Here is a 25,179-nt window from a genome sequence, read left to right as displayed (position 1 = left end):
GTCAGTATAGCTTTTGGTGTCATAATGGGACACATAGGAGCACGGCTCACTTATGCATAATCGAAGCGGAAAGTGATAGCATGTATAACATGTGGAGAAGATGATGAGACGTTGGAGCATTTCCTATGTAATTGTCCGGCTTTCGCGGCTAAAAGACACCGACACTTAGGTGGGGACACAATACCAGACATGAACCAACTTAGAGGAGTGGTATGGACAACGATTAGGGATTTTGTAAGTAGCACGGAATTCTTAAACTTAAAATTTTCTTTTTCGAGGTAAATTTTTAGTTTTCAGAGCTCACAACAAGCCGAGTTTGTTTACGGGTATGTCCGTAACGTCTTTCAACCTAGCCTAACTTCCATCATAGGTTTGGAACACATTGAAATATTCATTTCACATATCTAATAAACTTCTATGGATTTTGCAATTTTTTATTTGTTATATCTAACTTTTTATTTCTTTGCGATATCTTTTTCGTTTTTGCATAATTTTGCATTTGTGGTTTTGACTATAGTTTTCCTAATTCATTATTTGTTTTGACCCAATCATATACACCCTAAATACATCTGCATTAAGTAACTGTGTTACCAACGGCCCATTCAGCAAAGGCTTGGATACCATTATCGTTAAAAAGTGCTGCTGCTACTTGTAATACTTACTGGGTTGACTGGGCTACCAATCAAAGCTGAGATGCTGATTGTCATTTGCCAACGATAGTGTGGTGGTGCACCGCCAATGATGATGTTGCGAGGGTGTTTGCACTGCTGTTGCTGAGGCTTTGCTGTTCTTTCTTTGTTAGGAGATCTCTCGGTTGCTAAAGCTTTTCAAACATTTCAGTTCAGTTTAGACAAAATTTAATCGTTGCAAATACGGAAAATTGTAATAATTAAAGGCAGCAAATGATGAGGAACCCGGTGATCTCAACGCTGTTGTTGTAAAATATGCTGGACCTGTTAAAAAAATGGCAAAGAAAAAAAGGCACAACGAAACAAGGAAAGATAGACAAAAACAATGAACGCTTAAAGCCAACCATGATTTGCAGGAAAATATTTAGAGAAGCAACAGAAAAAGCAAATCACAACAAATTTATTCACTCATTTATTGTTAGTTAAAATCATTAGCATCATCAACACGTGACTGTGAATCCAAGCGGATGGTTGTAAATCAGCTAGTGAGTGAGTGCATCAGTTTCACAAAATTGCAATGTGCTGTGCTAATATCTAAAAGCTAGGTTATGCTAAATGAAGGCTGATGTGCAATAAAAGCGCATGCGCCTCGGTGTGCATGTGTAAATGATCTGTTGTTAGCTTAAGCTGTTAAACATTAAAGATGTGGTTAGGCGTTGGTTTTCATTTGAATATCTGTAATTACGGAAATGCAAATTCATTGCCGATGGGAAATCGTAACAGGTGCACTAAGGCATTCCAAAGCAGTGATAACAAATCTTTAAACATTGGCTTTGCAACTTTTTCTTTGTCCAAGTTAAAATAAAGGAGAGGGGGCGGTCAACGCATTTCTTTTGATTTAAGTGATCTTGTATCTTGTTTTCGTTTCAATATGGTTTAGATTTTAATATGGATAATAAAATTCTCACCATTTAAAGCTCACACGTTGCATAAAAATTTGCATATTGGGATTGTTTGCTAATAGTTTTGTACATTATTGTTGTTTAATTATTTAATTCTTAGTCAATATTCTAACACACGTGGCGAACTTAAAGCTTAGTTATTAACTATAAGTAAGCTTTAAGCCAGAACTGAAAAACTCATTGGTAATTGCAAACAAGAGAATATTTAATCTGGGTTAATCTTAAAAAGACAATTCGCAAGAATATCTGAGATTTAGTTTTTCTGTAGGAAACTGTAGCGGATAAGAAGAAATCGCGATCCGAGTGTGGCGCCCCCATGACCACATGCTTGTAATCTACACCCGAATACCTTTCATTGGAGCACCATATGGGCATTGTCATCCATTATGCTTATTTCGAACGATTTTTGGGCCGCTCCCTAGGTACTTGGAACCAATTTTAAATATCATTTCAGTCCCATTTTGTCCCGATCAATCCATTTTTGATTTTGGGTGGTACTTTTGGGGCGGTTTTGGACTCCAAACTGCCTCCTATCTACATTGACCCATTTTTATACCCACCATCATGGGATGGGGGTATATTAATCTATAGTTTATAATAAAACTAAGTTCATAAAACTTCGAAATATTGATCTAAGATCCCATAAAGTATATATATTCTTGATCGTCTCGAAATTCTGAGTCGATCTAGCCATGTCCGTCCGTCTGTCGAAATCACGATAGCGGTCGAAAGCGTAAAGCTAGCCGCTTAAAGTTTTATTATTGATGTGGGTCGTTGGGGATTACAAATGGGCCATATGGGCCATATCGGTTCAGATTTGAATATAGGTTAGGTTAGGTTGAAAAGAGATGCCACTATGGAAATACACCTAAGGCAGTAATCGGCTTGTTGTGCGCTCTAAATACACAAAAAAGTAACCTAGAAAAAGAAAATCTAAGTTAGGAATTCCGTGCTACTTACAAAATCCTTGATTGTTTTCCATGCCACTCCCCTAAGTTGGTTCATGTATGGTATAGTGTCCCCTCCTAAGTGCTGGTATCTGTTAGACGCGGAAGCCTTGCAATGACAAAGGAAGTGCTCTAATGTCTCATAATCTTCTCCGCATGCTCTACACATGCTATCACTTGCCGCAACGATATTACATAAATCAGTTCGTAGTCCTATGTGTCCCGTTATGATACGAATAGCTATACTGAACTCCTTCTTACTTCCTTTCAGTAATAGCCTCGTCTTCTTATGATCTGGATCCCCCCACGGTCCTACCTACCGTTTCGCTGTTCCACAATGTTGCATGCGCATTCGTCGCCAACTCCCTTAACTCGGACTGCGTCGACCCGAAAGGCTTCGGGTTAACCAAGTTTATTGACGGCAGTCCTCTGATCTTCAGCATCAAATCGTCTGCCCTTTCATTTCCCCTTACTCCGTTATGGCCCGGCACCCAAACGATGCCGATTTTGCCATCCTCAGGGAACGCGTTCATCTCTTTTTTATACTGCAAGACTGTTCGTGACCTTACCGTTATGGTTGTTATGGCCCTTATGGCAATTTTTCTGTTGGTAAAGATGTTCATACTCGACGTCCTCGCGTTAGCACCACACCACTTCACAAAATCCGTGATCGCCCGGATTTCCACCTGCAGGACCGTATTATGGTCAGGCAGTCGAAAACAGATCTCAGTCCCTGGGTTCTCAATGTAGGCCCACTCTGTACTCTAGCTTTGATCCATCCGTGTAACATGATCTTCCAGATGGCAATACTAGGGTTCCGTTAATCCAAGACTATGCCGATGGCAGCAGTGGCTCAAACTCGATTTGAAGGTTCATCTCAGATATCCGATCGGAAACCCCTTCTCTTCCTTCCAGGTTTCCTATCGTCGCCTCGATTAAACCGCGATGGTATAAGCTGCTTTCATACTCAATACATTCTCCTATCGCCTTAAGTTTCATAGCTGCAGCGGCTGCCTCACATTTAAGCTGTATGTCAATTGGTCGGATATCTAGATTAGTCTCCAGTGCCCTAGTTGGCGTGGTCCTCATCGCACCGCCTGTGCCAAGACAACATGTACTCTGAACCTGTTTTATTATCCTTACGTTGCACTTTTTCTCTATCGCAGTCCACCAAACTGCTGAGACGTAAGTAAATATTGGTCTAATCACGCTCCTGTGGATCCAGTGGACTATCCTCGGATTCAGGCCCCATTTGGAGTCTACGGCTCATCTACATAGTGCCCAATATCTGCGAGCCTTCTTAGTACCCTCCTGAATGTGACACTTCCAATTCAGTTTCCTGTCCAAGATCACATCTAAATGTTTGACCTAGTCAAATAACGAAATTGTTCTATTGATGCATATTTCAGCGCCAATTATGATTCCAATCGGTCTATAAATAGGTATAGTCCCCTTATAAACTTATCCCCGGAATTGATTTCTTCACCCCTTAGAAGCCTCAATTTTTATCCGATTTGGCTGACATATTATCACTTTTAACATCCATGCCAAGTATGATCCCAGTCGGCCTATAAACAGATATAGCTCCCATATAAACCGATCCCCGGATTTGATTTCTTAAGCCCTTAGAAGCCTAAATTTTCATACGATTTGACTGAAATTTGGAACAATGACATGTGTTATGACTTTCAACATCCATGCGAAATATGATCCGAATCGTTCTATAAAAAGATATAGCCCCCATGTAAACCGATCCCGCGATTTGACTTCTTGAGCCCTTAGAAGCCTCATTTTTTATCCGATTTACCTGAAGTATGGCAAGTATGGTCTGAATCGGTCTATTAACAGATATAGCCCTCATATAAGCCGATCTCTAGATTTGACTTCTTGAGCCCTAATAAGCCTCAACTTTTATCCGATTGGGCAGAAATTTGGAACAAGGACTTGTGTTGTGACTTCCAACATCCATGCCAAGTATGATCTGAAGCTGTCTATAAACGAATATAGCCTCCATATAAACCGATCCCCGGATTTGATTTCTTGAGACTTTAGAAGCCTCAATTTGCATCCGATTTGGCTGAAATTTGCAACTTAAACTTGAGTTATGACTTCAAACGTCCATGCCAAGTATGATTATGATACGACTTCTTGAGACCAAAATAATTCAAACACAAACTCAGTTATTACGGGTAAATTTTTAGCGGAATAGGCCCGATCGAACTTTTACACGCTTTTACTTGTATTATTCTCAAAGTTTTTAGAATTAAGTCTTTTTTGTTTGCTTCTCTTTCAATGACGGAGATTTACTTTGCAAATGGAAGGGGAAAGGCAGAATTCACAACACACACCAACCACTATGGGACGCGTTTCGTCTTTGATTAGAAGACCTTTCAACCATATTAGGTGTGACGGCTTCAAGGGTACGTTGGCATGTTGCATTTGTATCGTATTTATAGCGAAAACGCATCTATGATACAAATACCACATTAACTACGCTCGTCAATCCTGTCTATTAGTTGTACTTTTCCCAATGCATGTGTGTTCGTGTAATGGCAGATTATTTTGGCTGCAACAATTACATCAATAGAAGACCTTTCAACCATATTAGGTGTGACGGCTTCGAGGTTACGTTGGTATGTTGCATTTGTATCGTATTTATAGCGAAAACGCATCTATGATACAAATACCGCATTAACCACGCTCGACAATCCTGTCTATTAGCTGTACTTTTCCCAATGCATGTGTTTTCTTGTAATGGCAGATTTTTTTGTTTGCAACAATTACATTACTTCCATGATATGCACATGATTCTGTGTATCTGTTGGAAGTTGTATTGATGGCTTCAAACGCCAGACAACGGCTTTCGCTGTTACTTCGTGTGCCAAGGTTCGAATCCCGGCCGGCTCTGCCGAATTTTTTTACGTAAATTTTTTTTTCTGTTAGGGCAAAGATCATATAGTTTCACAATTTTTGTTTGTTTCTCTTTCGAGGCGAGCTCAACGATCGGGGATTTTCTTTGCAAATGGAAAAGGAAAACCTGAGATTGCAACACACATCAATCACTATGGGACGCGTTTCATCTTTGATAAGAAGACTTTTCAACCACATTAGTTTTGACGGCTTCAGGGCCGTACCTTGGAATGTTGCATTTGCATCGTAGTTTTTGTTGAATCATTTTTTCCTACTTTATCCGGAGTTGGAGTCGAGATAATTTTCTCCAGGCAAAATTGCTCAACTCCGACTCCGCAGACCTTTATATGACAACTATATCCCAATATAGCCCGATTTTGACCATACAATTACACAATTTATTGTGCTAAATTTCCCCGAAAATGGATTATAACTGCGCGTTTTATAGGCGCAATAACTTAAAAAGGGAGATCGTTTTAAATTCCAGATATATATTTAAATATAGACCTATCTGGGCCATCTTGAATATGGATTTCGAAAGGCCTAACACAACTCACTGTGACAAATTTTACCGAAATTCCGTGGTGAATGTGTCTTGAATGAACCTAAGACCCTTAATCTATAGATCGGTCTATATGGGGGCTATATCAGGATTTAGGCCGATGTAGCCCATCTTTGAACTTAATCTGTCTGAAAGGAATCTGTGCCAAGGTTCATCTCAATATCTCTATTTTTAGACTGCCAGAGGAACGGACGGATATGACTTGACCGTCTCAAATTTTTGAGACCATCAAAAATATTTTAAAGTATAGGTAGGGTCGGATATTTGCAATGGATATATCGATGTGTTGCAAATGGAATGACAAAATTAATATACCCCCATGCTTGGGCAGTGTATATAAAAATGACTTTATTAATCTTGAATCTTTATGCAATAAAATGTAACTGTCACATTTACTAGTTCCCCTAAATAAAAATAAATTTTAAATATGCTAATTTCATTAGCATATGTAAGGTGTAATGACTTTAAGAAAAAGTTGTTCTGATTAAAATTTTTTAAAACGTGTTTTAAAAATTATTTTCAACACGTTTCGTTCATTTGTTGCAAATCATATGGAAATTTTCATATTCACACATGTTTGTAATTAAGTATCTGCAATCTTATAATGGAGGGGGGAGTGTCCTATAACGGATTACTTATAAGTTGTTTGATTGGTTTCTTGGGCATGAAATTATTATAAATGATATGGTAACTTGTAAATAATTATTCTTTTTTTATTTTATTAACACACCATGAAACTAAATGCCTTGTTAAGTTTTAGTATTATCTACTGATGATTTAACATCGAAAAGGTGTTTCTCATTTCATCATATTCAAATGCATTTTTCTCTGGCAAAGATTTAATATTTAAATAATTTGATATGAAATATGGACAAAACAGTTTAATTTGTCGTTTGTCATATTTGTAAATTTATGGGAGGGTATTGTCTTGCACCATGTTACATATGAAAGAGAATTTTTGTTGGACAATAGGGGTTTAATTGTTATAGTGTGTGTGCCATAATATGGCATGACTGTTGCTTGCAGAATAACATGGCAAATTATCACAAAAGCATAGAATCGGATATTGACACATGCTGCGGCAAAATTGTTATTAATTTTGTCTTATATCTGAATATACATGTAAATGAGGATATTAGCTGTGACAACAGAAATCTGTTGAATATGGGACAGCAATTAAGAGTAACATTAAATTTGGTGGATCAGGTTTAAATTTGCTATTTGTTTAGTCATAGTTATTTGGTGCAGCTTTGGTGCATCAGGTGGTGTCGTCCTCAATGTGGAACGAAACAAGCCATCCCTTGTATTCGACTGAGTGTTGAACAGTTGGTGATTTTTTAAAGTTCTGTCCACCAAACCACAACACCATATATGATTTAAGGATACATTTTGATCAAAAATAATGTATATACCCCTCACCATAAGATAGGGGATAGGGGATTAACTTCGTCATTCAGTTTGAACCAATGTGGTGTCGTCTTCAATGTGGAACAGAAACAAGCTATCCCTTGTATTTGACTGAGTGTTGAACAGTTGGTGATTTTTTAAAGTTCTGTCCACCAAATCACAAAACCATATGTGATTTAAGGATACATTTTGATCAAAAATAATGTATATACCCCTCAACATAAGTAAGGGGATTATTACCTTCGCCATTCCGTTTGAATAACCTCGAAAAAATTTTATCAAAAAATTGTTTTTTTATTCATCAATATCTTGTCCCCTCCAAAGAAAACCACCTCAGATATATTGGGTTGCCAAAAAAGTAATTGCGGATTTTTTAAAAGAAAGTAAATGCATTTTTAATAAAACTTAGAATGAACTTTAATCAAATATACTTTTTTTACACTTTTTTTTCTAAAGCAAGCTAAAAGTAGCAGCTGATAACTGACAGAAGAAAGAATGCAATTACAGAGTCACAAGCTGTGAAAAAATTTGTCAACGCCGACTATATGAAAAATCCGCAATTACTTTTTGGGCAACCCAATATTAATATATCGAGGCGACGATAGGAAACCTAGAAGGAAGGGAAGAGGTTTCCGATCGTATACCAGAGATGAACCTTGAAGTCGAGTGCGAGGTACTGCTGCCATCGGCACTGTCTTGGATTGACGAAACCCTGGTATTGCCATCTGGAAGATCATGTTACACGGATGGATCAAAGCTAGAGAACAGAGTGGGCCTGGGGGTATACATTGAGAACCCAGGGACTGAGATCTACTTTAGACTGCCTGACCATAATACGGTCCTGCAGGCGGAGATCCGGGCGATTACGGAATGCGTGAAGTCGTGTGGTGCTAACGTGAAAACGTCAAGTGTGAACATCTTTACCGACAGAAAAATTGCCAAAAGGGCCATAACAACCAGGACGGTAAGGTCACGAACAGTCTTGCAGTGTAAGAAATCTCCTTCTTACACTGCAAGACTGTTCGTGGATGGCAAAATCCGCATCGTTTGGGTGCCGGGCCACAGAGGAATAAGGGGATATGAAAGGGCAGACAATTTGGCGGTGAAGGCCTGAGGACTGCCGTCAATAGACTTGGTTAACCCCAAGCCTTTCGGGACGAAGCAGTCCGAGTTAGGAAAGTGGGCGACGAATGCGCATGCAACATTGTGGAACAGCGAAACGGTCGGTAGGACGGTGAAAATCCTATGGGGGGATCCAGATCGTGAAAAGACGAGACTATTACTGAAAGAAAGTAAGAAAGAGGTCAGTATAGCTATTGGTATCATAACGGGACACATAGGACTACGATCTGACTTATGTAAAATCGTTACGGCAAGCGATAGCATGTGTAGGGCACGAGGGGAAGATGATGAGACGTTGGATCATTTGCCCGGCGTTCGCGTCCAATAGATACCGGTACATAGGTCGAGACACAATATCAGACATGAACCAACTTAGGGGAGTTGTACTGAAAACAATTAAGGATTTTGTAAGTAGCACGGAATTCGTAACTTAAAATTTTCTTTTTAGAGGTTACTTTATAGTTTTTAGAGCGCACAACAAGCCGATTACTTGCTTAGGTGTATGTCCATAGTGGCATGGGGCGGATTAATATCTGCACCCTCTTTTCAACCTTACCTAACCTATGCGCTTTTTTTATATAACCAACAGTTCCTGTTTCGATTTTTCTTTTATCTTCTCAATCGTATCAAAATGCTTTCCTTTCATCGGTGTCTTTAGTTTTGGGAAGAGGAAAACGTCAGCTGGGGCCAAGCCCGGTGAATGCGGAGTTGAGGCATGTTTAAGGTTTTGTTTTTGGTCAAACACTCACACATGCATCGATGTGTGAGTGTTGCGTTATCATGGTGCAAAATCTATGATTGGTTGCTCGCGCAAACGACGCATAACTTCAATGTATTGTAGTATTCCTTATTGACCGTTCGACGTTGTGGCAAGAATTCATGAAGCTCCACGCCATTGCAGTCGAAGAAAACAGTGAACAAAATCTTCACATATGACCGAACTTGACGTGTTTTTTTCGGTCTTGGCACTTTTGGAAGTTTCCATTGGACTTCGGTTGCAATGTCATAGCCGTACACCCATGATTCGTCACCAGTTATGACCTTTATGAGGTAATCTGAATCGTGGTTGACGATGTTCAACAGCTCCCGAGCGATATCCATCCGAAGTTGTTTTTGCTCAAAATTTAGAAATTTTGGAACAATATTCGCTGTCGCACGTTTTAGGCCTAAAACATCCGTACAAAATTTATGACAGAGCCGAACAATATGCCAATATCATCAGCAACCTCTCTGATAGTGATTCGACGATTATTCAAAATCATTTTTTCACTGCTTCAATGTTTCCATCGCTTCTTGACGTGTTCGGGCGACCAGGACAAGAATGGTTATGGACATCTTTTCGGCCTTCTGTAAACCGTACACCATAATTGATCTTGTGTTCAATTGTGGTGTACTGTTTGAAGTATAGTTCAAATCGGTACATAACCTGATATAGCTGGCATATAAACCAATCTTGGGTCTTGACTTCTTGAGCCTCTAGAGGGCGCAGTTCGCATCCGATTTGGCTGAAATTTTGCACGAAGTGTTTTGCTATGACTTTCAACAACTGTGCTAAGTATGGTTCAAATCCATTTATAACCTGATATAGCTGGCATATAAACCAATCTTGGGTCTTGACTTCTTGAGCCTCTAGAGTGCGCAGTTCGCATCCGATTTGGCTGAAATTTTGTACGAAGTGTTTTGTAATGACTTTCAACAACTGTGCTAAGTATGATTCAAATCAGTCTATAGCTGCTATAAGTATATCTCAATTTTATTTCTCCGTCTTCTTTTTATACCCTACACCACCACTGGGTACAGGGTATTATAAGTTTGTGCATTTGTTTGCAACGCTAAGAAGGAGAAGAGCTAGACCCATTGATAAGTACACCGATCGTCTCAGAATCACTTTCTGATTCGATTTAGCCATGTCCATCTGTCCGTCTGTGAGTTCATGTATTCTTATAATCAAGGTACAGGTCGTGTTAGTTGTCCAATTATCACGAAATTTTGCACATGTCACTTTTTTGGCCCAAGGACAAACGCTATTGATTTGGGTAAAAATCGGTTCAGATTTAAATATAGCTCCCACATATATATATCGCCCGATTTGCACTTTAATGGCTGTAGTAACTACAAATTTCGACCGATTAATAGTACTGCAAGATTTCATCAAAATCGGTTCAGATTTGGATATATCACCCTTTTTTATGTATCGCCCGATATGCACTTAAATGGCCATAGTAACTACAATTTCCATCGGATTTGTACAAAATTTGGCACGAATTGTTTTGTTACTGATGTTAACATTTCTGCAAGATTTCATCAAAATCGGTTCAGATTTGGATATAGCTCCCATATATATTTTCAGCCGGATTTGCACTTTTGTGGCCGTAGCAAGAACAATTTTCAAACGATCCGTTCCAAAAAAAATCGGTTCAGATTTAGATATATCTCTCATTTACATACAAGTATATCTATTGCCGGTTCCGCCCGACTTTTGTTTTCTACTTTCGTTCAGGGCGAACACAATGGACCTTAGGTCTTCGAGTGAAGGGGCTTGCAATGGGCATATTAGTTGCGTGCCCTCCAACCCCACTCCCCACTTATTACCGAGCATCCTCCTGCAGAAGTAGAAAACGCACGATGCTTTTGCCTTCCTTACTTTGTGTTCCTCTTCCAGGACAGTTTTGCTTCGAGCACTAGGCCAATGTATTTAATTTTCTTTGACAACTGCACATTGTTGCCATCCAATAACAGAAGTCTCTGCGAGTGAAGAGCACCAACTCCCTCTTTTTTGGGTTAGTCCTCAACCCGTTTCTCATCTCAACAGTTTCCTCAATGGCCTTTCGTCGATGGTTGACAGGAACTTTCTACATATCAGTAGAACGACATCGTCCGCATATGCGATTATGAAGTGCAACTCTGTTGATTATGGAGCTCATAAGAATCTGTGTCAAGAATGACGAGATACCATATTAGTCCGCAATGTGTTTCTACATCAGAAAGTTTGAATTGGTACATTTTCTCTCTTTCAACTAAAAACTAGCCCCTTTTTTCTCTTTTTTACTAACCTAAGAGCTTACAGTAATCTACTGTAACGTTTTTAGCGGTCAATTCACTTCCAAACATTTGAACTTTTGGTTTTATAAAACATAAAAAACGTATTCAAATTTATTTTAAGAAAATTTTATAACCGAACTTGTTGACAATGTAATACTTGCTGACGATTAAAATTTTAATTATTTCCAAAGTGAATTAAAGTACAATTTACAATTTCCAGTTTTTTTTTATATCAATTCACTTTTTATTTCTTAATTAAATATTACAACACACTTATTTGTTTTGTTTGACAACAATACCACCATAAAAAATTAGCTCCAGCTAATTGCACTCAAGTTAAAGTTTCAAAAACCCCGACAATGTCACCCAAAAGTCTTGACAAAATTTGCAACAAATGAAAATTTGACAACAAAAAAAGCCAAGAGATCTCACACAAAACCAAAGTCATGCAACGATGAACACACGGCCCTCTCAAATAATTTATGAGGATTTTTTTTGCCATACAAAAAAGAGACATCATCACATAAAGTTGGCGTTAGATCAAAAACAAAAAACAAAAATTAAACGGCAGCATAGTTCGGCAACAAATTAAATATGAAAAAAAAAATAAATAAAAATTTTGGACAAATGTGACAAGGGGGAAATCTTCCACACAAAGCAGACAACGATGGCAGAGCAAGGTAGAGTCAGACTGTGGTAATTGATTAAATACCCCGTGAATGAATTGAATTCATTTTTAATAAACTACGGCCTGTGGGGTAGCCAACAGAAGATTATCTGCTTTGCGTAGTTCATTCAGCATAATAATAATGCCATGAATGTGTGGTTGGTTGGCCACACAGCCAATAAAATGATTTAATGTAAAATACCTGACGAAGGTTATTTGCTTGACAACAATGGCGGCGGCGGCGGCGTTGTTGCTGTGACCAAATAACCAACAAAGTAACCATCAACAATGGCAATCAGCAGCAGCAACAACAACTGCAGCAGTACCACCATGTGAGCAACAACAATGACAATATCCAAAATCCTCTATCCATCCATCTAATAGCAGTCAAGCACAGCCACCACCAACCAGCCACTTGATGGACGTCTGTCTATCAGTTACAGAGTCAACTTGATTTAAATTGACTGTCTCTGGTGCTTGAGTACCTACCTCTCTGGTGACTGACTGATGGACGCACGAACGGATGGACGGACAGATGTGTATTTGCAAACTGACTGATACAGTCTTGTACCCGCCGTCATAGTCGTTGCTACATGTGTTGTTTAAACAAATGATTTGTTTCTAAAGCTCGTTTATAATGTTCAAACCAATTGTTTTAAATATGTGTGATCAGTTTGGTGGTCTTAACTATAAACGGTGTTATGTATATTCAGATGGTCATTTCTTTTGGCACATACAAGTACATGTGTTTTAAGGAACAAGGAATGATTCCCATAGCCTTGAAGTTTCAATTAATAATTAGGCGCCTCATTTCATTTTTTTTGCTTATCTTGCAAGATATGAACTCTGCAGTCCTGTAAAGCTCTAGTGATACTCATATATGTCAGCTGGATTTTTGGGGGAGTAAAGACCACCCGAAAATATTTTGTGTTGTTTTGTTACCAGGATATGCTAAGTTTTGTATTAAGGTGGCCAACACAACTTAATAAACGAGTAGTACATAATTTCAGGCAAATCGGATAATAATTGCGACCTCTAGAGGCTCAAGAAGTCAAGATCCCAGATTTATATGTCAGCTATATCAGGTTATGGACCGATTTGAACCATACTTGGCACAGTTGTTGGATATCATAACAAAACACGTCGTGCAAAAAGAATCGCGCACTCTAGAGGCTCAAGAAGTCAAGACCCAAGATCGGTTGATATGGCAGCTATATCAGGTTATGGACCGATTTGAACTATACTTGGCATAGTTGTTGGATATCATAACAAAACACGTCGTGCAAAATTTCATTTCAATCGGATAAGAATTGCGCACTCTAGAGGCTCAAGAAGTCAAGACCCAAGGTCGGTTTATATGGCAGCTATATCAAAACATGAACCGATTTGAACCATACTTAGCACAGTTGTTGGATATCATAACAAAACACGTCGTGCAAAATTTCATTCCAATCGGATAAGAATTGCGCACTCTAGAGGCTCCAGAAGTCAAGACCCAAGATCGGTTTATATGGCAGCTATATCAAAACATGGATCGATATGGCCCATTTACAATACCAACCGACCTACACTAATAAGAAGTATTTGTGCAAAATTTCAAGCGGCTAGCTTTACTCCTTCGGAAGTTAGCGTGCTTTCGACAGACAGACGGACGGGCGGACGTACGGACATGGCTAGATTGACATAAAATGTCGCGACGATCAAGAATATATATACTTTATGGGGTCTCAGGCGAATATTTCGAGTAGTTACAAACAGAATGACGAAATTAGTATACCCCCATCTTATGGTGGAGGGTATAAAAACTTAATTTGGGTTATTTGTATTTGGATGTTAATCCAATTTCTGAAATTGTTTGGTAGAGAGAGAGAGAGAGATTTACGATGTCCTTGCTGAATTTCCTGGGTCTCCTCCAGTTTGTGACGATGCAGGCTGGTATCGGGTCCGATACAGACTAATTGCCTTTGTGTATCAAATGCAAATTTTGCCCATGAACATTCCACTAAGGAACAGGGGCAAACTTCTCACATATCAATGAGTGCAGTCCGATTCAAGTTTTTAAGCTCAATGATAAGGGGCCTCCCTTTTTATAGTCGAGTCCGAACGGCATGCCGCAGTGCGACACCTCTTTGGAGAGAAGTTTTACATGGCATAGTACCACACAGCAGTGGTTTTCCCCTCCTAATGCTGGCAACATTTATGAGGTACTATGCCATGTAAAACTTCTCTCCAAAGAGGTGTCGCACTGTGGCATGCCGTTCGGACTCGGCTATAAAAAGGGAGGCCCCTTATCATTGAGCTTAAAAACTTGAATCGGATTGCTCTCATTGATATGTGAGAAGTTTGCCCCTGTTCCTTAGTGGAATGTTCATGAGCAAAATTTGCAATTTGCAGTACCACACAAATGTTGCCAGCATTAGGAGGGGAAAACCACAGCTGAAAATGTTTTCTGACGATCTCGCCAGGATTCGAACCCAGGTGCTCAGCGTCATAGGCGGACATGCTGACCTCTGAAAAGTATCACTGTGCGCTAAAAAAGATTGGTCAGATCTGGCCAGGTGTAGCACTAGATTTAGTCAAGAAGAAAGATATTCCTTCTCGACTAATGGCGCATGCTTGGATACCAAGGATTCCCTCAGATCCTGAATCGATCGAAGACTAAGGGAATGTAATCCCAATCTTTCAACCACCGACTGGTAGATTGGTAGATTGGATGAGGCTGATGGGGACTAAAGACATGTACTATTCGGACTTAACTCCGGCCGTCTCGCAGACCTCAACAAGTCAAGTGGTTGTATCCTACGGACTCAACAAGTTGAAACTGAAGGTACATAGAAGCGGTGGCGTTGGGGTATCAGGAGACAATTTAGCAGCTGTTGCTTAACACTCGCTTGAGGAACTATCGACCACATTGCAAAAGTCTGGCGGATTGCAGGAGGCTGCAAATCCCCTTGCTACAATAAAGACAGGAGGGGATGGCATCGAAATGGAATCCGACAAGCCCTATGTGGGTGAGTCATCCAGTTGGACCGGGTTCAAGGTGTGCGGCAGCGGGGAAGCACTGAACTCGAAAGGTATTTCGACAGCAGCATCTAGTGAAGCATCTTAGGAGGAATCGTCCACACCGCAAGTGTCCAGTGCCCTGAGGAAGAGTGATTCCACTGCTTTCTTACCTGCCCCTGGTTGCGTACGGAAGTTCATCCTGACAAGATCTAACGAATCTTCTGAGTATGAACCTCTGGCGGACTCAGAAGACGAGGCTGACGCAGCATTGATGGAAATTCTGAAACCTGACTATGATCCGGTTTCTGCAGATAGATCTCTACCATTGTAAGGTCGTAAGGTCGGCGGCATTAAAGGTAACTAAAGGTGATGACAGGAGGATTTGAAGTGGTTCTTATCCAGGAACCATGGGTGGGCGGAAGAACGGTTCGTGGACTAAGACTTCCTTGATTTCAACTACTCAAGGGTACTGGGAATGGGAGACACAGAACCTGTAATCTTGCAAAGAGTAGTCTAAACGATTTTCTTCTTTCGTCGCTAAGTACTGAAGATTCTCATTACTAGCTGGCTTCCCTATGTGGCACACGATTTAGAGATGCAGCCTTAAGTTGCTGGTTGAAGGCGCTTCTGCAGGGAAAAAGTACCTCATTGTAGAAGTGATTCCAATGCATATCAACAGACGCGGGGAAGTTCGGACATCCACGAAAGGGGTGAGTTGCTTACCGATTACATTATAAGTTGCAATCTGGCGATTTGTCATAAAGGGAATAAACCGGTCAGGAAGAGGCAGAAGGTACTAGATATTACCTTTGTATCGGAAGATCTATGCGGAAGGATGTGCGACTGGAAAGTTTTGGATGATGACAGTTTCTCTGATCATAGTTATATTAATTTCAGAATTTGTCCCTCGGCTAAACAGAAGAAAGGCGGATTGGGATACATTTCGGCACTCATTTCGCACGACCATCCTTTCTATACCTGAACAAGAAGTTAAAACTGCGGAGAATATAGACATAATGATCAAGCGGATCACTGGGGGCCTGAATAGCTCGTTTGTGTCAGCATGTCCTAGTGGCAAGCCAAGGGGCAAACAGCGACCGCCATGGTGGACCCCAGAGCTGTTTGTTTCTAAGGAAGGACTGTTCTGCAGTTTTTTTTTTCAACAGAACGAAAGCCACAAGGATATAGGACTGAGCTAAGAACATAAAAGGGCGAACTGAGAAAGGCTCAGAAGAAATACTGAGTGTAATTCTGGAGCTTCGTAGAGGGTACATCTAAGGCCTCTAGGCTAAGCAAGATTCTATCCTCGAGGCCTATTACGGTAGTATACATTCAGAAGTCAGAGAATGGCATAGACAATGCCTAATGAGGAAACACTAGTACTACTCGTTGATACACATTTCCCGCCCGGCACGGGATAACTATTAACACACAGGCTGGACCTTTGAGCTGCGATCTGTGTGATGTTCATTGTTATCACGAAAAGCTTAGCTGCGAGCTACCGAGCGCGTCCCCAAGTTGCGAATTATGGAATGCTCCATACGTAGTGACTGCAATTGCAGTCGTGGACAATCAGCTGTATCGAGCGGAGAGTCTCAGTGAGAGGCCGGGTGGCACCGGCTCTTGCACAAATACTGAGTGCCTATGATGCTCGACATGACAAGGCGAGTTATTGGCGCCTTTAAATAACGAATGGCCATTATGTTCCTGCGGCGATCGGTCCTTTGGACCGAAACGAGCTTTCTCACCTATAGTAGCTTGACAAGGATCACCAGCTCAATATATAGACATGTGGCTACAACAACAACATCACATTTGCCGGGAAACTATCCAACGGACAACATGCGCCCGAAGAAATTGTCACTGATATGCATTCGTCGGAGGTTGTGTGGGAAATAGGGTCTGAGTCGATTATCCTTTGGCCGATAAAAAGTTTTCACTTCATTGAATCGCCTGGTCCGGTAGGCTGACTTCCTGACTTAGGGAGATATACTCTGATTGTATCAGAATGTCATATAATGTCCTGTGGGATGGAGGAAGACAAAGGTCATTTTCATTCCAAAATTAGAAAACCTTAGCACACAAAAGCGAAGGATTTTCTCCACTTAGTGTGTCATCCTTAAGGCAAAGATCCCTGAAGATCACCTGTCTCGGCAGCAGCATGCATATAGTAAAGGCAAATCCACTGAAACTGCCCTTCGCGACCTAGAAGGCTACATAGAGGGTTCTCTCGCTGTCAAGGAATATACAATGGCAGCATTTCTTGACATTGAAGCTGCTTTCAATAATGCGAAACGTATGTCAATCATAAAGGAGTTGGAGTTTCTAGGCATCAATTCTACCGTAAGATAGTTTATTAATAACTTGCTTGCTAAAAGATGCATTACGGCAGACTTGGGATCTGTGGATCTAAAAAGATGGGTCAGCAGAGGAACACCTCAGGGGGGTGTACTGTCTTCTCTACTTTGGAATATAGCTATTAACTATATATTATTGTCTCTGGATGAAAAATGTGTAAAAGTGGTCGCGTATGCAGATGACGCCAGTTAGGGGAAAGTTTTCCAGCACTCTAAGAGCTATACGCGCAACAGCGAAATGGGCTAACGAAAGTGGTCTAGCTATAAATCTGTGCAAGACAGAAGTAGTTCTCTTTATCAGGCTATACAAGTTGCCTATGGTGACACCTGTCTCCTTGGTAGGAGAGAATATTCCATTTACTGAAAGCTCAAAATATCAGGATGTTTTGTTGGACAGGAAATTGAACTTCAAATCCAAAATTTTGGAAAGGGCAAGAAAGGCAACTCTTGTCTTATACATCTGACACCAAGAGAGCCATTGGCCAAAGTTGGGGGTTTAGATCGCGTGTCATGTACTGGGTATATACTGCATTTGTCAGACCTATAATGCTATATGGTGTTGTGGTCTGGTGGACGGCGCTTCAAAAGTCCACCTACTGCTCAATACCTAACCGGATCCAAAAGGCGTAAGTAAGTATCGATTTAATCAAGCTTCTGTAGAGCCAGTGGACTATCCTCGGATTCAGGCCCCATTTGCGAGTCTACGGCCCGTCTACATAGCACTCAACTGCCCATCTGTAAGCCTTCTCAGTACGCTTCTGATTGTGACACTTCCAATTACATGTCCTATCCAACATCACTCCTAAGTATTTGACCTTGTCAGATATTGAAATCGTTTTATTGAGGAAATGTGCTGCATCCAATTTGCCTTGTGAACAGACAGATTTCAGTCTTCTCTGGGTTAACATTGCAGTCGTATACAATGTGCAAGATCCTTTCGGCGCTTCTGCATAGCTGGTTCGGATCCTTACCCCTACGAAGTAATATAACATCGTCTGCAAAGCATACTGGTTCAAATCCCTCCTCAGTTGGCATCCGAAATAGGTCATTTAGGGTGGTCACCCAAAGGAGTGGAGATAAAATACCCCCCAGTGGTGTGCCCTGTGCCACTTTCTACCTTATATTTATGTCATAGGACCTGCAATTTGTCCACCTGCTCCTTAGCATATGGTGTATCCAATCCCTAAGTACCCGGTGCCCCAGGTAGTGGTCGGTCCACACATTATTTAACGCCCCCTCAATACCAAGGCAAACCACTTTCTATTCTATTTTATGCACTACCTCGTGTAGGGCAGTCTCCACAGATCTTCCCTTGGCATAAAATAAAATGATCAGGGTAGGGTACATAGGAATCGAACAGCCTTAGTTTATTTTTTACTAATTTTGCCCATTTTATTCTCCATGGCTTTCCATTGGAAATTGTGGGCAATTTTCCAATTTGTATGCTCAAACTACAAATCACATGTGTTGTGGAGCGCTCGAACGTTGTGTGATAAATGTTGGGCGTGATGGAGCGTTTAAATGCGAGCTCACATGCAGTGGCGATGGATATTGCAGAACACTATTCTTGGGGTTACCTAGCATTACCACCCCACCCACAAGTCAGCATTGTTGGCAAGGTAAGGTTAAATGAGTCTCCCTTGGCACAAGTGCCAACTTGATTTTCTTTGTTTTTAATGCCAAATGTTCGTCCGTCCATTGATTCGAGTGATTGAATGTATCATGAAACAATTATTTTTTGGGCTTCATTCATTTCGCAGCAACTAATGGTCTATTTTGTGCAAATTTTATTTTTTCCCCAATGTTTATGAAGGCATTAAATTCATTTATTTTATGTTCATTTGATTTGCATGCAATGTCTCCTAAATTTATGTAAATAATGTCTTTTGGTGGTGCATAGCATTGCATTGCATTAAGGTAGGCCAAGTCTGGGCAACGATTAACCAGCTTGAGTGACCGAACAGAAAACAGACATCAGGTGGCTTCAATCAAATGTTGAGTGAATGTAGATCAGTGTGACAACGCCCCAACACATTGTATGTCATTTTATATACATATTTGTTGTTGTTGGCATTTTGTGAAATATTGGCCTAATGGTCATTGGCCAAAAAACAGGCCCATATGTAAGCTTTCTCGTTTGATGTTATCTGTTTGCCTTCCAACAAATGTTAAACCACTATTGGGTTCACAGTGAATTGCATGTTGGCAATATTTTGGCTAAAACTGACTGTTTTTTCAGTTTTAACATAGACTCTTGGAGCAAATTAAGTCAAAAGCCAATTTAAAGTCCTTTCAAAGTCAAAATGGCTTGAGCCATATTAATTGTAGTCCATTTTTGAAATCCTTTGTTAAAGCGGCGGCCATTTCATTTCACTTCATTCAAAGTGCAGTTTATACCTTTAAGATAAATTTTCATTTAACTCCAATTAATTTGAAGTTGTTGCAGTTTTCTTTTTTCCCTCCTTGTCTTTGGTTAAGGGGAGAGGGAGAGGGGAGAAAAAGACACATGGGCATAAATTAGTTGTGGGAGTTACATGCGAATCAGCACAAAAAACCACAAACCGACATGGCGAAATCAAGCGCGCTGCAACATGAATGAATAGCATCCAACATCCAATCAGGTCTAAAAACTCTGCCTGAAATTGCATTTCAACCAACAACCGAAAAAAAGTGCGGCCTCTTGCACCTTTTGTGCTCTAGAGGTTGAATTAATGAAATGCCTCTAAGATATCACCAAACATTTGCAAAAAAAAAAAGCCAGCAAGGAATTTTTCTTATTTATGTCTGAATGTCTGCCCAATTGGCCATCTAGTATCGTATGTGGCTGCTGCAAGTGCTGTTGTTATGCTGCCTATTCACTTCATGCATTGGGTCATTAATCTTCATATGGAGTCTTGGTACCCCAGGAAGAAACACTAAACACAAAAACAAATGAAGAAAGCCTTAACCGCAGGGGCTAACTCATATAGTCTCAATTGACTTAATTCCCAAAAAATATGAATGCAAGAAAGGATTTGGTTTACTTCTAACTAAAAATCATTGCATTTGGTTAAACTTTATTTTAGTTTGACTTGATATCGAATGTTATGGCCGCAGGGTGTTTTTAACAACTCCAACTCCAGGAATGTCCATATTTCATTGTAGATATCTTTGTTTGCATGTGTGTGTGTGTGTGTGTTTGATTTCAACAATTTAATTAAAAATGTAAAGTACTTTTTTATTAAAATCGCTTTGTTTGATTGTATCCCATAAGAAAAACTGTTGCGCTTCATGAATTGTGCCATGTTAAATCTATTGGCAGTAAACAAAAAACAAAAGACTTAAGACACGAACTTTGTGTTGCTAAGGCAAAGCTAACAAAAGACTGAAAAATGAAAGACAGATTGTCAGAATAACAGTGATTTGAAAAGAAAACTTGCAATATTTAGATGATTTTGATGATGGGTAACATAGATCTGTTCTGAGTGATTTGAACTTGCAAAGTCAAGACCAATCTTGGCTACAGCGAAATTCTGAAAAAATCCTAATGCTTTAAAAAAAACATTATTGAGGGACTGAAAGGGGAAAGAATAAAAAAAGACCCACCCTAAGAATGACAACCCCCACAAACGATTTATGGACCAAAATTTGCTAACCTGCTTCTGGAATCTTCTAACTTTTTACGAGGAAGATGCGGTCTTAGCGCCGGCGCATGTATCAAAGTAATACAAGATCGACATTGCCACCTTCCAGAAAATGCAATGGATTGGAGGAAACGTCATAACAACATAACAAAAGGTGACGCATTTTACAATAGCAGCCATTATATGAGGTAATATCTACTTTGTGGAGTTGTTGTTACTTTATTCCGGTGAATGAGGGACTAGCCCACAACTACCATAAGCCTTATCTCTTCAAAACCAGACTCACAAGTACCCATGCCCAGTATGAAAAGACCAAGGATAAGTTTTACGAGCGCCTAGATTAGATAAGGATAAGATAGACCTTTTAGTGGACTGTTATACCACACAGGAACAAATATACCACAGGAACAAATAAAAAAATAATTGCAAAGCAGATTGTTCAGGCAAGTCTGCATGAAATGTGAAAGTGGTACTCCTTCTGTTTGTCAGCGCGATTCACTCACACTGCAGATGTTTTATAGTTTATTCTTTCACGTCTTTCTCAGAGATTCAACGGAAATCGTTACTTGCAATCTTTAGTCTATCACGATAAGTGAGACTTTTGTTGTAGCCAACTACAGCAAAGCGGTAGACTTCTTCAAGATAGGGCCCTTTGTCATTCGTTGACCTTCGAATCTTCATCGAAGAATAGACTTTCATATCGCCAGGGGCATGATTTCAACTCCCTTGTAAATTATAATATAGTACCTTGAGTTGCAGTGTGATTTGGGGATGTTGGAAACTAAGCAACGTTACTGATTGATTTTATCTTGGTAAAATCCAGGCTTATCTTGGTCTTCCTTTATCTCAAATGTGGACACAAACTACTCCGTTAAGGGTAGTGAGCTAAAATGTGCCACGAGTTAACCTGTAGAACCATAAGAAGATGGGTTGGGGCGTCGGGTTAGTAGCCCATCACCCGGAAAACTTGAACTGCCATGAAATCATGCATGCATTTGGCTGTGGATTTGTGGTTAGCAGGAGACTAAAACGCCTTGTCTCCAGGTTTACTCCGGTGGATGAGAGGCTAGCCACAATCCGCATAAAGGCGAAATTGTTCAACATCAGCCTTCAACATCAGCGCAAATGCGCCCATGCCCGGACGCACAGGGGTAAAAAATCAAAAAAAAAAAAAAAATGTGCTGTGTGAGAACGGGTAGAGGTAACTCTTGAAGTTGTTAGAGCTGGGGTGTTATCGAGATCGTATGCAAAATTTCAAGACCATAGGTGGTTCGGGCGCCTCTTGGCAGTCCCGGAGATTTGTCAGGTTATAGACTGATTTGGATCGTACTTGACACAGTATTTGGAAATTATAACTTTGCATGCACAATTTCACCCAATTCGGTTAAAAATAGTGGCCTCCAGGGGCTCAAGAAGTCAAATCGGGAGATCGGTTTATAACGGAGTTATATCTAAATCTGAACCGATATGGCCCATTTGCAACCCCCATCGAAAGGAGACAGGAAAAACGTCTCTTCCACAAGAAAAAGAAGGAAATGGAAAGACGTGAGTGTGAGCGAATCGATATGTTCAGGAGCCACAATGAAGTCCGAAAATTCTACCAAAGAATTATAAATCAAACCGTTGACGAGCACATCCTCCTTCAGAGACAAATAAGGTAATCTGGTAACTGATACGAATAGTGTGTGGGGCCACCGTAGCGCAGAGGTTTGCATGTCTGCTTATAACGCTGAACGCCTGGGTTCGAATCCTGGCGACATCATCAGAAAAAATTTTCAACGGTGGTTTTCCCCACCTAATGCTGGCAACATTTGTGAGGTACAATGCCATGTAAAACTTCTCTCCAAATAGGTGTCGCACTGTGGCACGCTCTTCGGACTCGGCTATAATAAGGAGGCCCCTTATCATTGAGCTTAAACTCGAATCGGACTGCACTCATTGATATGTGAGAAGTTTGCCTCTGTTCCTTAGTAGAATGTTCATGGGCAAAATTAGCATTTGATACGAATAGCGTGCTTGGGATATGTAAAGAACAATTTTTCCAGCTGCTTGTGTCCGGCAATGGCGGCGAAGAGGCTATCGCAGAACCTGATCCCTGATGATGGAATAGAATGTGTATTACCTAGTCAGAACGAGGTCCACGTAGCAATAACCCGGCTAAAAAACAGTAAGGCAGAAGGAGCCGATGGGTTGCCGGATGAACTGTTTGAGACCGAAAGGCGTATGCATCAACTTGTCTGCTAAATCTGGCTATAAGAATGCATACGGTGCAGTATAGACCCATCTCGCCTGTGCCTAGCGCTAGTGACCCCAAAGTGGAGAGCAGGCGTATAGCAGTCAGTTGTGGTACTGCCGAGACAGAGCTATACAACGTGACAGGTTGGTAGTAGTGAACCAGTTAAAGACCAATCTTTCAAACCCGACAAACATAAGTGGTTTACTGTCTGGCCATAATCGTCTAGTTCTAGGAGACTTTAATGCGCATCACATTTCATGGCATTCTCCCCTAAGTAACGATCAGCAGGGCGTATCTTTGCCAGAGCAGATAAAAGGCTCCACGTTATGCGAATGAGGAGAATGAGGAAGCCCCTACTAGAAATACGAGAAGGTGCAGCAGTTCACCAGACATTTCCTTTCCGTCCCCTGATCTCCTGGGTGACGTATCCTGGCAAGCCGTCTCTTCTCTTTGGGGTCAGACCACTTCCCCATAAAACTCACCACCGACCGACCACCTGACTTCATAACCTCTGAGAGCCGAAGTTTATCAATCAGACAGTATACAAATCGCCGCTTCAGTGAACTGCCACCCCCCACGGATGTGCTAGTTGCCAAGAGGAAATTCCGCGACATAATTAAGGCAGCAGCTGCTCGCCGGTCGAATACCTCAAGTGCGACCCAATTTCCAAGCGCAGGCAGTACTACTCACAGACGAACGTGATGGGATACGTTGTACGGACCCCACGAACATAGGCAGAATTTGTGGCTGAAACACTTGGAGCAATGTAACTGAGTCACCGGTTTAGGCAAGTGAATCCCGGTAAACGGGATGACGGACCTCAGTTGCTTTTGGCGAAATAACCGTGACTGATCCGTAGAGATGCGCCAGGTTGTTCAACCGTCAATTTATTATGCATCCCGAGAGTGACAGGGCGAGGAGGAGAGCCATTCGTCGTATTCGTGGTCTCCGAGCCGATGGACAGCCATCACAATTTACCGTGGTCGAAGTTACGAATGTCATCCGGGGCGCCAGGGCGTTGGGACCCGACGAAATTTCTATATTGATACTGAAGAATCTGGATTAACCCGGAGTTGAGTACCTTACTAATATCCTCAACCTGTCTTTGAACACCCGATGTCTGGAGGATGGACAGAGTGATCCCACTACTTAAGCCTGTAAATGACCCGAGTTTGGGGGAGACGAACAGACCGATCTCCCTTCTCTCACTAGTAGCCAATACGCTTGAGCAACTAATCCTAAGCCTCGTTGGAGAATTTCCATTCGCCGAGCACCAGCATGGATTGCGAAGACTACAAAGTACATGCCATCATCGCATACATTTGCCGTGGCTTTAATCAGCCCAGGTCATGTGATAGGACGGTCCTCGTGGCCTTGGACCTATCGAAGGCATTCGATAAGGTCAATCATGCTACTTGTGGATATTGCCAACACGTCCCTTCTGGGAAGGATGGGCAGGGTGATCCCGCTATTGAAGCCTGGAAAGGACATCCAGACGTCATATAGATCGTATCATATATGGACGATTGTGCGATCATGGCATCAGGCCCCCCACCCATTGATGATATTTACGATAGGTTAAACGTCTACCTCAACGAGATTGCTGCTTATTTTGCTGCAAGAGGTTTATCACCAAATTTTCAGCCACATTGTTCTGTAATTGACGCGCAAGATCAATTATGAGCTGAATGTAATAATCGATGGAGAAACGA

General features: G+C 40.9%; 1 protein-coding gene across 1 annotated transcript in view; it reads right to left on the bottom strand.

The window, feature by feature from the left end:
- Positions 1 to 200: 200 nt before the first annotated feature.
- LOC131995089 (uncharacterized) overlaps positions 201 to 25,179 on the bottom strand; it is a 115,350-nt gene continuing 90,371 nt past the window's right edge. Inside the window, exon 4 of the mRNA XM_059362939.1 lies at positions 201 to 953. Coding sequence (XP_059218922.1) covers positions 847 to 953 — 107 coding nt within the window. The 3' untranslated portion in view covers positions 201 to 846. The remainder of the gene's footprint in view (positions 954 to 25,179) is intronic.

The sequence above is a fragment of the Stomoxys calcitrans genome, chromosome 2, assembly GCF_963082655.1.
Source record: "Stomoxys calcitrans chromosome 2, idStoCalc2.1, whole genome shotgun sequence".
NCBI lineage: Eukaryota > Metazoa > Arthropoda > Insecta > Diptera > Muscidae > Stomoxys > Stomoxys calcitrans.
The sequence above is the reverse complement of the archived record's forward strand: the minus strand, read 5'-3'. Positions and strand labels throughout refer to the sequence as shown.